The sequence below is a fragment of the Scylla paramamosain genome, chromosome 28 (assembly GCF_035594125.1).
Source record: "Scylla paramamosain isolate STU-SP2022 chromosome 28, ASM3559412v1, whole genome shotgun sequence".
Taxonomy (NCBI): domain Eukaryota; kingdom Metazoa; phylum Arthropoda; class Malacostraca; order Decapoda; family Portunidae; genus Scylla; species Scylla paramamosain.
In genome coordinates this window covers 13,304,174-13,318,970 of record NC_087178.1, presented here as the reverse complement: position 1 = coordinate 13,318,970, position 14,797 = coordinate 13,304,174, and the positions used below count along the sequence as shown (strand labels likewise).

General features: G+C 35.8%; 2 protein-coding genes across 6 annotated transcripts in view; one reads left to right on the top strand and one right to left on the bottom strand.

Annotated features, from left to right (window-relative positions):
- LOC135114945 (glycerol-3-phosphate dehydrogenase [NAD(+)], cytoplasmic-like) overlaps positions 1-5,189 on the top strand; it is a 43,052-nt gene extending 37,863 nt beyond the window's left edge. For all 3 annotated transcript variants that reach the window (XM_064031245.1, XM_064031248.1, XM_064031246.1), the window contains one exon: positions 1,500-5,189. Coding sequence is in view for 1 of the 3 variants with exons in the window: in XM_064031246.1 (XP_063887316.1) it covers positions 1,500-1,545 (46 nt within the window). In the remaining 2 variants the exon portion in view is untranslated. The remainder of the gene's footprint in view (positions 1-1,499) is intronic.
- A 141-nt stretch (positions 5,190-5,330) lies between these two features.
- On the bottom strand, positions 5,331-14,591 carry LOC135114947 (transmembrane protein 243-like). 3 transcript variants are annotated; one of them, XM_064031252.1, is made up of 4 exons: positions 14,293-14,591; positions 13,161-13,241; positions 12,605-12,751; positions 5,331-12,307 (listed from the first exon to the last, which is right to left on the bottom strand). In XM_064031252.1, exons 2-4 carry the CDS (start codon positions 13,239-13,241, stop codon positions 12,194-12,196), a joined length of 342 nt encoding a protein of 113 aa, XP_063887322.1. In that variant the 5' UTR covers positions 14,293-14,591; the 3' UTR covers positions 5,331-12,193. The 3 variants fall into 3 exon arrangements, with proteins under 3 accessions (XP_063887322.1, XP_063887320.1, XP_063887321.1); XM_064031250.1 differs by having other exon boundaries at positions 13,161-13,246; positions 14,293-14,486; XM_064031251.1 differs by lacking the exon at positions 14,293-14,591 and adding an exon at positions 14,091-14,262 and having other exon boundaries at positions 13,161-13,246.
- Between the last annotated feature and the right edge of the window lie 206 nt (positions 14,592-14,797).

Genomic DNA, 14,797 nt, shown 5'->3' with positions numbered 1-14,797 from the left:
GCTTCCTGTCCCTACATTTCCTTACTTAGTTTATGATTATTATACTATTAGAGTTTTCACAGCCATTACTTTGAAGCTCTTTGGGATAGATAGAATAACAGATAGCTTTTGTGGGTAGATATTATGTTTTTGTTTATTTCTTATTTTTCCACAATATTTTTATCCATGTATATTTCCCCATACACTGTGTTATCTTTGTATTAGAATTTTAACAGACATTACCTTCAAGTTCTATGGGATATAGTAACAGATTACTTTTGTTAATTGTTATTGTACTTTGACTTTTATTTACCCACAATACATTTTTTCTCATGGTGCATTTTCTAAGTTACTGTGTTGTGATTTTTGCACATATGAAAATTGTTACAGCTATTAGTTTTGTTTTCTGGGATGTAGCAGCATATTGCCTTTGTTAGTGATTATGCTTTACATTTTTTTTCTTATTTCCAACAAAATAGTTATTTCCCCTTAGTCTTGAGAACTTATGTGAAGTCATGCAATGCCAAACCTTTGGTACATAGGTGTTGCTGAAATGCTGTTCAATATGTACTTTTATTGAAACTAAAATTTGTTCTGTCTGTACTAAAATTTGAAATTCTGCTGCAGACTGTAAGAAAGGACACAAGCAGAACCCATAACTATTTTAAATGTATGGGAAATCCATGGCACACAGGTTGCATTATTTTCCAACATATCCGCATGTACAGTTAACTACATTTTGGTAGACACACACTACTAACCCAAGGTGGCATCCATGGCCTCACATTTGACAGTGTATTATTCATCTATATATCTTTAAGAGAGATCTCAGCCTGTCATAAAGATATTAAACTAAATAATACACTCAAATGTCACAGCTTCTTGACTTTAAGAGAGATCTCAGCCTGGCATAAGTCAAGTAGCTGTGACATTAAAAAAATAGAATCACAGAATACTTGTTTTCAAGCAAACTGAATAGTACACCAATGTGTCTATGTCATGTTTCGTTCATTGTAAAGCAATAGCTTACTCACTGCTACATGAGAGCTCTCAGGTGCCGCATTGGACCAGACTGTCAGTACTCTAAGATGAGACTTGCAACTGTACGTGATGCAAAATGTTGTAGTGATGTCAGTATAGACTGCTGCTGCATGTTGATTTTGTACTTTATTATGTTTTTACAGAGGATTAATTTATCCTTGTACATAAATTATTCTCTTGTATGCTGTATGTATGTCTCTCTTCATAAGTCCAGCCTTGTGTGGATCAAGAATACCACTTTTGGTACATTTCTTTGATGTATGTGTGTGAATTAGTACAGTATAGTATGTTAAAATTATGTGACTAGAAAAAAAAATCAAGACCAATATATTTCCATCAAACTTAAAAAGAAAAAAAAATAATAAAACTATTAAACTTCAGTTTGAAAGCTCATAAATCATACAGAACAAAATTCTGCATAAAAATTCCAAAGCTATTGACAAGCTTGTTTTTACATGTATTTCTCCCTATCCATACAGGTGCACCTTTGATCAGCAACACACCTCTCTCGTCAACAGTGAATGAAGGGAAGCAGACAAGTCCAAGGATATGTGACCCTGTTTTTTTTTTTTTTTTTTTTTTTTTTTTTTTTTTTTTTCTTTCCTTCATTTTCTTATTTCATTTATTTACTGAGTTTGGTCTTTTTCCATTTGCTATGTGACACTGGTGTTTCATGCAGGTTCTGAGATTATTGTGTGTTAAGTGAAGATATCTCCCATTTCTCTGGGTTGTGTTCAGAATGCTGCTTATTCAAATATCTTAGGGTATTCTCAGACAAATGAAGCATAGAGTGTCAGAAGCATTTTCAGGAGGTTTAAAAAGTTCTAAGCTACCTAACTGTTTTGCTTCTGGTCATAAGCTGGTTGAGAATTACTAGGTTAGGAAAATAAGTGATATTCTGATATCCTTTGATTGTGTATTATATTGTCTAGTGCAATTAAGTTTTAAGTTTTAGCATTATTGTGAAATATTTCAAATATTTTTATCGGACAGTTATCTGAAGGCAACTGCAAATACTTTTTAACATCATGATATTAACAAGTATGTTTTCTATTGCATATCAAAACCTGTTGCTTACTAATCAGAAGTACATACCATAAGGCCAGAGTTTGTCATAATAACAGGCAATTTATTAGCTCAACAAAATGAGAGATGGATTACGAAGAAATCATGTAATGAAGTGTGGTCAGCTCATGGATTGTCATAAGAATTTTGATACATTTAGTGTTTGTTGCCATTGTGCATATGTGTGTGTGTGTGTGTGTGTGTGTGTAAGAAAGGATGGGTTGGTGGGTGGGTAATGGTGATAGCCAGGATGCAGTGTCTGTTGCAAATTTGCCTAAGTGAATGTTGCATCATGTGTTGATAAATTGATAAATTATACCATTATTGCAAAAATACAAAAAATACTGTGTTACTTTATTGAAGACTTTTCAATGACTTATATAACAAAACTGTATTCATTACCTACCTAAGTGTCTGTACACATATTTCAACAAATGTATATATGTGTGCTTAGCTCAATTTTAGATTATGTATATGAATATCAGGTTTATTGCCTGTGTTTATCATATTTACTCATAAAATGCATTACTTTAGGTGCCCATCATTCTTTTAGTATGAAGGGCATAACCTCTTATGTTACCAAGAAACCCTTGTGAACTCTCAGGTTTCTTCTAGTACATATTTATTGTTTCTTAGAATCAGTGTGAAGAACAAAAATCTTTTTCATAGTCTCCTTGTTTCCTAGAATAAATGAGGTTTAGATGAAAGACAGTCATACCCTCCCATTCTAAGCAAAAGACAAGAAGTATTGGCTGGACATTTATGGAGCCAATACATATATATATATATATATATATATATATATATATATATATATATATATATATATATATATATATATATATATATATATATATATATATATATAGTAAAATCCCTCTTATCAACGGGACTGCCGACATGCCGGATACTTGAATATTGCCGGATACTTGAATAGAAGTGAAATTATGTCCACAATCACCACCCTACACTCACGCATCTTACCATAACAAAGATCAGCTGATCTTAATCAACAGCTGATCTGATCAGCTGCTTAAGTGTAAGCACAACACGCTTCCTCTTTTCTACAACTTTAGGCATGATGAAGGCGTCAAGCGATAAACAGTGCACACGCGGGACTGAGTCACTGAGTAAACACAGTGCAGTGGGCCGCGGGTGGCACGAAGCAGTGCACTCTGGTGGCGAGGGGACAAAGTATGCCTCGCGCGGGAATTTTAATCGATTTTATGAGTACACATTTGATTTTTTATTGATTTTAAGGCTCTTTGAAAAATGTGCCGGATACTTAAAGCTGCCGGATACTCGAATGCCGGATGAGAGGGATTTTACTATATATATATATATATATATATATATATATATATATATATATATATATATATATATATATATATATATATATATATATATTTTTTTTTTTTTTTTTTTTTTTTTTTTTTTTTTTCCTTCATGTTATCCTTCAGAATGATGAATAGGTACTTCTTTTTTTCCCTGAATGCATCAGGCTGATTTTGTAAAATGAATAGCAGAGCAGGGACAGATGGTTTGCTGATGATGTATTGTAAGTTTATATAATGAGAGAATTAGGGGAACTGTTACTTTTGTGATACATTAACTGGTGATATGCAGCTGAAAGTTCCATTCAGGTAATTAGAATGTACAGGTATGTTTTCATGAGGATATATTTATTAAAGCAAAAATCTGTAGCCAATGGCTTATTTCTGTAAAATCTTAATAGTCAAAATAATATCTAGAGTAAATGTTCAGGTCTAGAGATGCTTTGCTGTAACTTTATTAGTATGAATTCAGTACATGCATAGGCTTTATGAAAGACTTTGTTTTGATTCACACAACCAGTATGTTTCATGATCTGGGTCCTTTCAAATTATTCCTGGTGTGCATCCCAGAGAGATCTTCATTTTAAGTTGATTTTATCATTAAAAAGAAAAAAATAAGAATACATTTTTGACAGGTGTATGCAAAGAAGTAAACAATGATCTGCCTGTCAATAATTTGCTTGTGCTATGATATAACTATTTATCATCTGCAGTACTAGTGCTAGATGCACCTATTTTAGGAATTCAAATTGAAATGTGTGCTCAATTATTTTTAAATTATCTAGTGTATCTATTTTGTTTGGTGCTAATCCTGTTTTTTTTTTTTTTTTTTTTTCATAGTTAACTCTCTCATTCCCACCAATGTACCATTTTTCTAACATTGGCTAGGAGTGTAATTCAGCCAGTTGACTGGCATTTTCAGTGAGCATTTTAATGATTATTCGGTCAATAATTTTAATTTTGATTAATGTAGCAAAACAATTTGATGACACTTGTTTTTTGTGCAATACTCTACTCTGCTAGTCATTAGATATGTACATCTTGGGTTTTGAGAGGACTAGTTATTCCAGCAACAAACAGAATTTCAAATATTTATAATATGCTTCAAAAACTCCAGGATACTGGAGAATAGCAGATAGGCTCCCTCATCCCTATTCAGGCATCATTGAAGCTGGGTTTTCTAGCCCCAGATCTAAGTACACCATCTGTATGTGCTGCTTCATAACCTCATGATTTGTGAGGTACTGCAGAGATGTTTAGTTAAAGGTGGATGCAGCTTCATTACCTTGTGCAAGATGTAAAGTCCCATTCTAAGTCTTGTTTATATTGCATTGATAATTGAAGGAAGCATTTTTGTTTATGTTGCAGCTTTATATTACAAAAGGAAAATGTGCACAAAGTAGACTGCATTTTTTTTTCTTTTCTTTTTTGTTCACTATTTGCATATATATCTATGCATGTAGTGACATTATCCTGGGATGTCAAGACTTTAAGATGCCATTCACCTTGTGTATGGATATACATGAATAATGACATCATTAATCCAGGTAACTATGTTTCACTTTAGCAATTATCACAATGACTGACATCAAGGCTTTCACACACTTATCATCCTGCAAAACCCAGCTGTGTATGTGCAAGTGTCTTATATCACTTAATATTATTTTCTGTTAAATTTTTTAACATTGTATAAACCTATTTCTTTAAGGTAACAAAGTATGCAATATTTGGGGTGGATGTTGAAATACAGATTTGCTGTGGTTGGTATTTGTTGTTTTATGCATTCTACCTTAAGATAATGGCTATTCCAGCAAATGAAATATACTCTTAAGAGTATACAGATGAAGCTACCTCAAAATTAAATCATAATGATATTATAACTTATTGTAGGATATATAATTTTCTAAGCTGTGTCAATGGTATAAATTTAATTATTACCTATATACAGTGATGAGACATTATACATATCATTACACAAGGGGAAGAAAATTTTTTAGGATGAACATATCCCTTAACAACTAGAATAGATGCATGAATCCTCCACTGGTTCATTTCACTATTTTCCTTTCTTCAATGCCCATTATTCTTGAATACTATTAATCAGACCTGAACTGACTAGACCAAATCAAAGGCAAGATCTATTTATCAATAAAATTTAACACTGCTCAGTTTAAGATAAAACCATCAAATAGATGCCTCTTATTGAAATCCTTCAAGATGTATTTGTGCTGTTTTATATTGTGCTGACCATCTAAAATTTCAGTCAAAGCACTAACCTTGTTTGTTAGTTTTTTCTTTAGTTATATTAGATACTGGAGCAATCCTGCCATGGCCACTCCCTTGGGAGATTTTCCCAGAGAATGAGGCATCATTGACAGAGATAGTATAAACAAAATATCCAACTGGCCTATCAGATGCTTTGAATTTACATGGTATGATATACCACAAATGATACCTCAATTGAGACTTCCACATGCAAAATATATTAACAGTGTATAAGTATTCAGACTTTAATATTCAAGCCATTTTTCTTTTTTTATGGACAAGATCCATAGACTTTAATAATGAACCTGACACTTTGGATAATTGAGTAACTGCCTATTGGAAAATTCCTTTCCTATTTGTGAAACCTGCAGCCAAAATAATTAGTAATTACCAGTGACTGGATCAAGATATTTCACAAAGAAGCTGTTACAAGTTTGTCTGTATCACATGTATGTGAAGCAATTAATTATATTTCACATCTTCCAAGGTACATTTTTTTTTCTTTTTTGTGCAGAAGGGATACTGGAAAAAAAAAAAAAAAAGAAGGGGGGGGTGCCTGCTGAGATGCCAGTCCCCAAATAGGGTCCAAAGCGGTGGTCACAAATTGAAGGATAAGTGTCTTGAAACCTCCCTCTTGAAGGAGTTCAAGCCATAGGAAGGTGGAAATACAGAAGCGGTGGGGAGATCCAGAGTTTACCAGAGAAAGGGATGAATGATTGAGAATACTGGTTAACTCTTGCATTAGAGTGGACAGAATACACATGAAAGAAAGAAGAAAGTCTTGTGCAGTGAGGCAGTGGGAGGAAGGGAGGCATGCAGTTCACAAGATCAAAAGAGCAGTTAGTATGAGAATAGTGGTAGAAAATAGCAAGAGATGCAGCATTGTGGCGATGAGAAAGAGGCTGAAGACAGTCAGTTAGAGGAGAGGAGTTGATGAGACATAAAGCTTTTGATTCCACCCTGTCTAGAAAGCAGTATGGGTGGAACCCCATCCTCCCCAGACATCTGAAGCATACTCCAAACATGGATGGATAAGGCCCCTGTACAGAGTTAGCAGCTGGAAGGGTGAAAAAAATGGCAGAGACATCTCAGAATGCCTAACTTCATAGAAGTTGTTTTAGCTTGAGATGAGATGTGAAGTTTCCAGTTTAGATTAGAAGTAAAGGATAGACCAAGGATGTTCAATGTAGAAGAGGGAGACAGTTGACTTCAGGTAACTGAAGGAGAGAGGATCGTTGAGTGCCATTGAAGAAGAAGGAATAGTTGTCTGGAAGGTTGTGTCAAGTTGATAGATGGAGGACTTAAGTTTTTGAGGCACTGAACAATACTAAGTTAGCTCTGCCCCAATCAGAAATTTTAGCAAGATCAGAAGTCAGACATTCTGTGTCTTCCCTGCATGACCTGTTTACTTTCTGAAGGGTTGGACATCTACGAAAAAAGTGGAAAAGTGCAGGGTGGTATCATCAGTGTAGGAGTGGATAGGGTAAGTTTGGTTTAGAATATCATGGATGAATAACAGGAAGAGAATGGGTGATGGGACAGAACCCTGAGGAACACCACTGTTAATAGATTTAGGAGAAGAACAGTGACTATCTATCACAGCAGTAATAGAATGATCAGAAAGGAAACTTGAGATGAAGTAACAAAGAGAAGAATAGAAGCCATAGGAGAATAGTCTGGAAATCAAAGCTTTGTGTCAGATTCTATCAAAGGCTTTTGATATGTCTAAGGCAACAGCAAAAGTTTCACCAAAATCTCTAAAAGAAGATGACCAAGACTCAATAAGGAAAGCCAGATCACCAGTAGAGCAGCCTTGATGGAACCCATGCTGGCAAGCAGATTGAAGATGGAAAAGTGATAGATGTTTAAGAGAATCTTCCTGTTGAGGATATATTAAAAAATTTCAGATAGGCAGGAAATTAGACAAATATGATGGTAGTTTGAGGGATTAGAACAGTAACCCTTTTTTGGAACAGGCTGAATGTAGGCAAACTTACAGCAAGAAGGAAAGGTAGATGTTGACAGACAGAGTTGAGTCTGACTAGGCAAGGTGCAGGCATGGAGGCACAGTTTCAGAGAACAATAGGAATGACCCCATCATGTCCATAAGCCTTCCGAGAGTTTAGGCCAGTGAGAGCATGGAAAACATATTACAAAGAATTTCAATAGGTACCATGAAGTAGTCAGAGGATGGAGGTGAGGGAGAAACAAGCCATGGATCATCCAAGGTAGTTTTTAGCAAAAGTATGAGTGAAGCGTTCAGCTTTAGTGATAGATGTGATAGCAGTGGTGCCATCTGGTTGAAATAAAGGAGGGAAAGAAGAAGCAAAGTTATTGGAGATGTTTTTGGCTAGGTGCCAGAAGTCATGAAGGGAGTAAGATCTTGAAAGATTTTGACAATTTCTATTAATGGAGTAGTTTTTGGCTAGTTGGACAACAGATCTGGCATGGATCCTGGCAGAAATATAAAGCACATGAGATTCTGGTGATGGAGGGCTCAAGAACCTTTTAAGGGCCACCTCTCTATCATGTATAGCATGAGAACAGTTTGTGTTAAACTGAGGTTTGGAAAGTTTAGGTCAAGAAAAAGAGTGAGGAATGTACGCTTCCATGCCAGACACCTCTGTTGTGTTCAGCACACAAAGACGAGTCTCTGACACGGAAGTCATTCCAAGGAAAATCAGCAAAATACCTCCTCAGGTCCCCCCAACTAGCAGAGGCAAAACACCAGAGGCACCTCTGCTTAGGGGGATCCTGAGGAGAGATTGGAATGATAGGGCAAGATACAGATATGAGATTGTGATTGGAGGAGCCCAACGGTGAAGATAGGGTAACAGCATAACCAGGGGGTTTAAAGGTTAGGAAAAGGTCAAGAATGTTGGGCATATCTCTAAGATGGTCAGGAATACGAGTAGGGCAGTGGCAGCTCGTAGCTAAAATTAGTGGGGGTGCTGCTTCAGAAAATTTTTAACTACTGTTTTAAAATTGTGCAAAAGGAAACAAACATACAAAAAGAAAATTCATACATAAACTTCATAAAGTCCTAAACAGAATAAAACCAAACATTTTTCACTTACTAATAGCCTAAATTGTTATAGTTCAGGCTTGATCCATTCATTTAAAGACGAAATCCAAAAAGAAACACTACCTTCCACCATCACACCACGGTCAGTACTACATGAGCCACAGTGCTCTCTCTCCCTAGCATGCAGCTTCCTATCTCGGACATGTGAGCATGCGCACAACAGCCAAACACTGTGTTGCTGGAACTGTGAAGTGCACAGTTCTATACAAAGATTTTTTTTTTCATAAATTAGGGTATGGCTACTGACATTAAGTTAAGGATTATATAATATACAATTATAAAGAAAGGATTAAAGAAAAGTACTCTTTACATTGAATGTTATCAATAATATCGTGGAAATAGGGGGTACTGCAGTTCCACAGTGCCTATACACGAGCTGCCACTGGAGTAGGGTGTTGCACCAATTGCTCTAGGTCGTGGGGGGTAGCAAAGTTAAAGGCTAGTTCACTAAGATGGTCAGTGAATGGAGAAGAAAGCCAAAGCTGGTGGTAAACATTGAAGTCTCCAAGAATGGAGATACCACAAAAGTGAAGAAAGTCAAAATATGTTTCACTTTGGAAGTTAAGTAGTCAAAGAATTTCTTATAGTCAGAGGAGTTAAGTGAGAGGTATAGAGCACAGATAAATCTAGTTTAAGAGTGACTCTGTACTCATACTCAGATGTTGGAAAACTCATAAGATTCAAGAGTGTGGGCAGGAGAGCAGGTTAAGTCATTGTGCACATAAGCACAACATCCAACTTTGGATAGAAAATGAGGATAGAGAAAGTATGAGGGAACAGAAAAGGGGCTACTGTCAGTTACCTCAGACACCTGAGTTTCAGTGAGGAAAAGATGATGAGGTTTAGTAGAGGAGGTGGTGTTCTACAGGTTGAAAATTAGATCTAAGACTGTGAATATTCCAAAAGTCAAAACACTTAGGGTCAATGCCAGAATAGCAGTCCGACCTGGGGACATTTGTGGTCCCCTCCCCAGATGGGGACTCTGGGAAGAATGCTTGAATGCTTGAAGCAATTATGGAATTGTGTTAAGTTTATGTTGATGGTTTTGATGCTGTGTAGTGCTGTGAGCAGAGGCAAGAAAATGTAACTTATCTCAATAATACATATAAGTGAAGGTACACAAAGCAGATAAACTCCATAATTTTCTCTGAGTGACATCACCTAATTAAAATAAAAGCCAATGACCATTCTCTACATTTAAACAATGAATACAATGATTTTGTTTCCATAAGTTGTATTGAACACTATATACTTTGTGCATCTTTAGTAATTTCACATAAACACAAAATCTTAATACTGAGCTCAGAAATCTCAAATACAGTAGGTATGTGACAATGAACATGATTCATTCCAATGTAGCATTCATTATAGCAAATGTACATTATAGTGACTGAAGAACCTATGGGGAAAATTAATTGGTTCCAAGGAGCCAGAAAATAATAAAAATGCCACAATTTTTAGAAAAATACACCAGAATGAGCACATTTTGTACTGCATTTGAGATAATGCAACAAATATGTACAATACCCTCCTGTCTTTGCAGCCTAGTCCCATATTCTTACCATCCCGAGTTTCGTGCCACTTTGACAAATATCAGTCACATTTACTTAATGTCAGTGTCATGTGTATACATACAGTAAACCTCACATAAGTCGGAGCCGTCTCTCTCTCTCTCTCTCTGAAAGTAAGAACAATCCTAAGGATTGCTTAAAATAGAATGAGACTGATTGAGAATGAGTGGAATTATTTATGAGTGAGAAAGTAAGAAAGGATTAAGTGAAAATGACATAAAATGAATAAGGGGGGGGAGAGAGAGAGAGAGAGAGAGAGAGAGAGAGAGAGAGAGAGAGAGAGAGAGAGAGAGAGAGAGAGAGAGAGAGAGAGAGAGAGAGAGAGAGAGAGAGAGAGAGAGAGAGAGAGAGAGAGAGAGAGAGAGAAACAAAATTTCACTCCCTTGTCCCTTATCTCTGACAGATAAGAGGGAGGGGAGGTGACAGGGAGGAAGGTTTGAGACAAGACGAAAGAAAGGAGAGGAAAGGTAAAAAGGGAGGGAGGGACAGGTGGCCAATAGGTGGGTAGTGGCTCACACAGCTGGTGTGTCAATCTTGCAAGTTTTAGTTTGTTATTCTGATTAAATTTTGATAAAAATTTCAGTGCTTGCACAAATGGCAAGTTTGTCTTGCCAGTTTTGGTTCATTATTCCTATTGAATATTTATTAAAATTTCAGTGCTCACATGAGTGGTGAGTTTTGTTGTGCCAATTTTGGTTTATTTTGATTATATATTTATTAAAATTTTAGTTGTGTTGTCATGTACTCTATTGTATATTTATTTTTCCCAAAGAGTTTTCTGCATACATGTTTCAAGGAAATTACAGTATCTGCAAAGATAATGATCACTATCATTATAAGATTCTGTAGTTACAAAAATTGCTTACAATATAAGATATGAACACTATCTATGTTTATATAAACAAATTAAAAAACAGAATACAGCCATCTTTCACCTAAAAAATTATACAAAAATACAACTATGTTTACATACATAGCTTCAGACTGAAGAAAAATAATATTTGTTGCAAACGAAAAAAAATAATAATCAAAATTATTGCCCAATTCTTCCCCTCAGTCCCTTCCCTTCAGTACAGTGGTCACAAAGAATATATCAGCAATGGTATAACTGCTTAACCTTTCTTCATAAAATTCAATGCCATTACATTTTCACTTTTATCTTTCACTCATATGCATTTACAAATAGATGAGTAGAATATTATGAGTGGCCATCAGTCACATCTTGCAATGCATGCATGTACATTTTGTACCACATGATTATATGCACATCCATCAAATGCTAAAGTACTAAATTATGAGAGGAACAAAACACTCTTTGAAAGAGGAGTTGGTAGCCAACTATCAAATTGAATAAAGAAACTTGAATTGCCATTGCACTACCAGTGACTTTAATTATTTACAATTATTTACCACAACTTTAATTATTTACCACATCAAATCTTATGCTATATTTATTCTTATATGAAAACAAAATGTATATTTTCTTACAAATATTTTCATGAAATATGTTTTCATGTAGTTTCATTAAAAAAGAAAGTAGAAAACTAACTTTTCACTTGGTAAACTCTCTCTCTCTCTCTCTCTCTCTCTCTCTCTCTCTCTCTCTCTCTCTCTCTCTCTCTCTCTCTCTCTCTCTCTCTCTCTCCATTTATATCCTATGATCACATTATTAGAAACAACCTTTTCCATTACAGTAACCCTACAAGACACTGTACACATGAAAGCTTAGGAGCAATGTCCTGGTAAGAGCAGGCACTTCCAAAGTACAAATGAAAACATTTCCTTCAACTCCACCAAACATGAGGAAGTATCAGATCAGGCACATCACATTATGGTTAACATGCCATCTTTCAAGTGTGAAAGAAGATGTTTCCACAAATGCATGTAAGAATAATACATAATGTGTTGAAATAGATAAGTTTCTTAAACTTAGGATCCAGGTCTCCATGTCTATACCAAACAATCTGAAAAGTAATTTGAAAACATTTAGTACTCATCATTTTATTTGGGATTAATCACACTTCATGTGAGTGGCTGATCATATATTGGGTAACTGGCATTCACTATCTGTCTTTGCTTGACACTATGAAATATGTATATCATTCCTGTATTAAAGTTTTTTATTAGTTTTCATTTATCCAGTATATAGACTACTTAAGAAACAGCCATAAAGTTTATACTGATATTTTCCAGCAAAACCTGCAGTACAGCTTTATGACCTCAGTGAAGTAGCTTTTCTCCAAACAGGATACAGAAATTACCAAAGTGAGATGTGAGATGCAGAAGAGAATGATGCACACAACGAAGAACAGATCGAGGATGGCTGAGCCAGATACAAATGCACTTATGGTGGTGATGAAAACAAGGAGGACTGTCACGCACACTATCACAATGTTCACCATCCGATCCTGGAAATAATCCAATATGAAAAAAAAAATGCTGATGTAGGTATATCAGCACTAAAGTACCTATTTCTTACTTGATTTTCTGATTTCTGGCCAGTATTATGAATTAACTTTGATAAATATACTATAAGGTCACCTAATTCACTGGCTACAGGTGATGTTATTAGCTAAGCATTCTGAAGGTAGTGTTGGCAACCTTCTGATCTTAGACCTGATCCAAGCAGTGCATTAAATGTAAATTTCAAAAATCTTGTGGCCCTTCTCTCTAATTAGCTGGTCATGGTGTCCAATTTGTGGACTCTACAATGATAAAAAATTGTGTGAATAGTTGAGTTACAATGAAATTCACTACCCTATGTGAGCTAGTCACATATAGGCACTAAAAAGTAAATGATGCATGAAAGAGGCTCACCCTGGGACGAGCCTCTCCATTGCCAAATAGTGGACGGTCTGCAAGGGGCTCATACTCTCCCTCTCCGGGCCTTGAGGACATCTTTGCTGTGGGGAGAAGCTACTGCAGTTAAACAAAACAGAAAATCCTTGATGCACAAATCCTAACTTACAATAATTACCACTTTTCCCCATATGATAAGGAGAACAGCCTGATAGCATACTGTGGTTGGGCTGGAAGAACAGTCATTTCATTCCTTTGCACTGAAATAGACACCCAAAAAGGGCAGGATGATGGAAATGAAAACCGAATTCTGTATTTACTATTCCTAAAATGAAAAAAAAATGTCATATTTTGTTTGTATTACCTACCTTTTACAATGATCTCAGCCTGATATACAGATAAATACAGCAGAAATTGAAACCTTACTTTCCTACAGGGAGTGAGTGACTCTTCAGTAAATAAGATATCATGAGATGAAAAATCTAATCATCAAAGCATGGAAGAAAACAAGGTTAACATTAAAAATACCTCTCTTAATGGCAAACAAAAATATTTCTTTTCAGTAATGTTCAATTTTAATAAAATCTAACCTAACTTAAACTATCCTATTTTATTTTAACTAGAAGGCTGCATCCCTCTTGACCACCCTAATTTAATCGAACAGGGGTTGCATCCCCCTCAAGACCCCTGTGAACCGTGAGTCATGGATAAGAAATAATGTAGGCATAGGTCAGACATATATTGGGTAACAACCAATTTACCCACCTTACCCCTGAATAGTCGCTTCAGTACCAAATTCTCAGTATACTATCTTCAACTCAACATATATGACATGTGAAAATTTCCTCGGTTCTAAAAAACCCGGCAAGTAGGAAACATTATGACACTAGTAACCCTAATACGGAATATACCCTAAGACGGAATATACTGTATTACGTGACGGAACACCTTTTTTTTGGGGGGTTAAGCTCAGGCTGCAATGTCGCTGTATATCACTGTAACAATGACTGAATGGGCAGCGGTCAAGCAGTGAATGACATCAGAGTGACGTGAGGGGGGCGTGTACGTAAAAGTAATGCACCGCCAGGGACGCAGGTCACGTGCTTATATATATATAATACAATGCAGTACTCTAACTGACTCCTTGTACCTTACTAATGGAAGTATTCAGGGAGAGTGGGAACTGAGATTGCTGCGGTCAATCTGATGCAGCACCGCCGTGTACTGTTGAATTAGCGATGTTGTATGCTGTGCTGTGGTAGTGTCAGTCAGAGTCAGCTGATCATAGACAACACAGATCTGTACAGCCTCCAGTGCTCGCCATCAGTTTATCTTCCTACGTTGCTATTTCATTCTTTCTATATGCTAATAACTGTGTTTATCTGGGATTAGAAGCAATATAAAGACTATGCATAATTATTTAGGAGAATATGAACGCAGTACTTCTAATAATGTTACTGTTTTCCTTCTAAGAACATTGTAATGTAGCGCTATTGCGGCTGCTGCTGCTGCTGCTACTGTCTACAGTACTACTACTATTGTTACTACGTATTATTAAAGCTAATATAGAATTATTTGAGACCTGTTTGAAACTAATGAAGATGATGGGAACTAGTTGTACTTGTTTCTGGAAATGACTAGTTTTTTTTTCCACG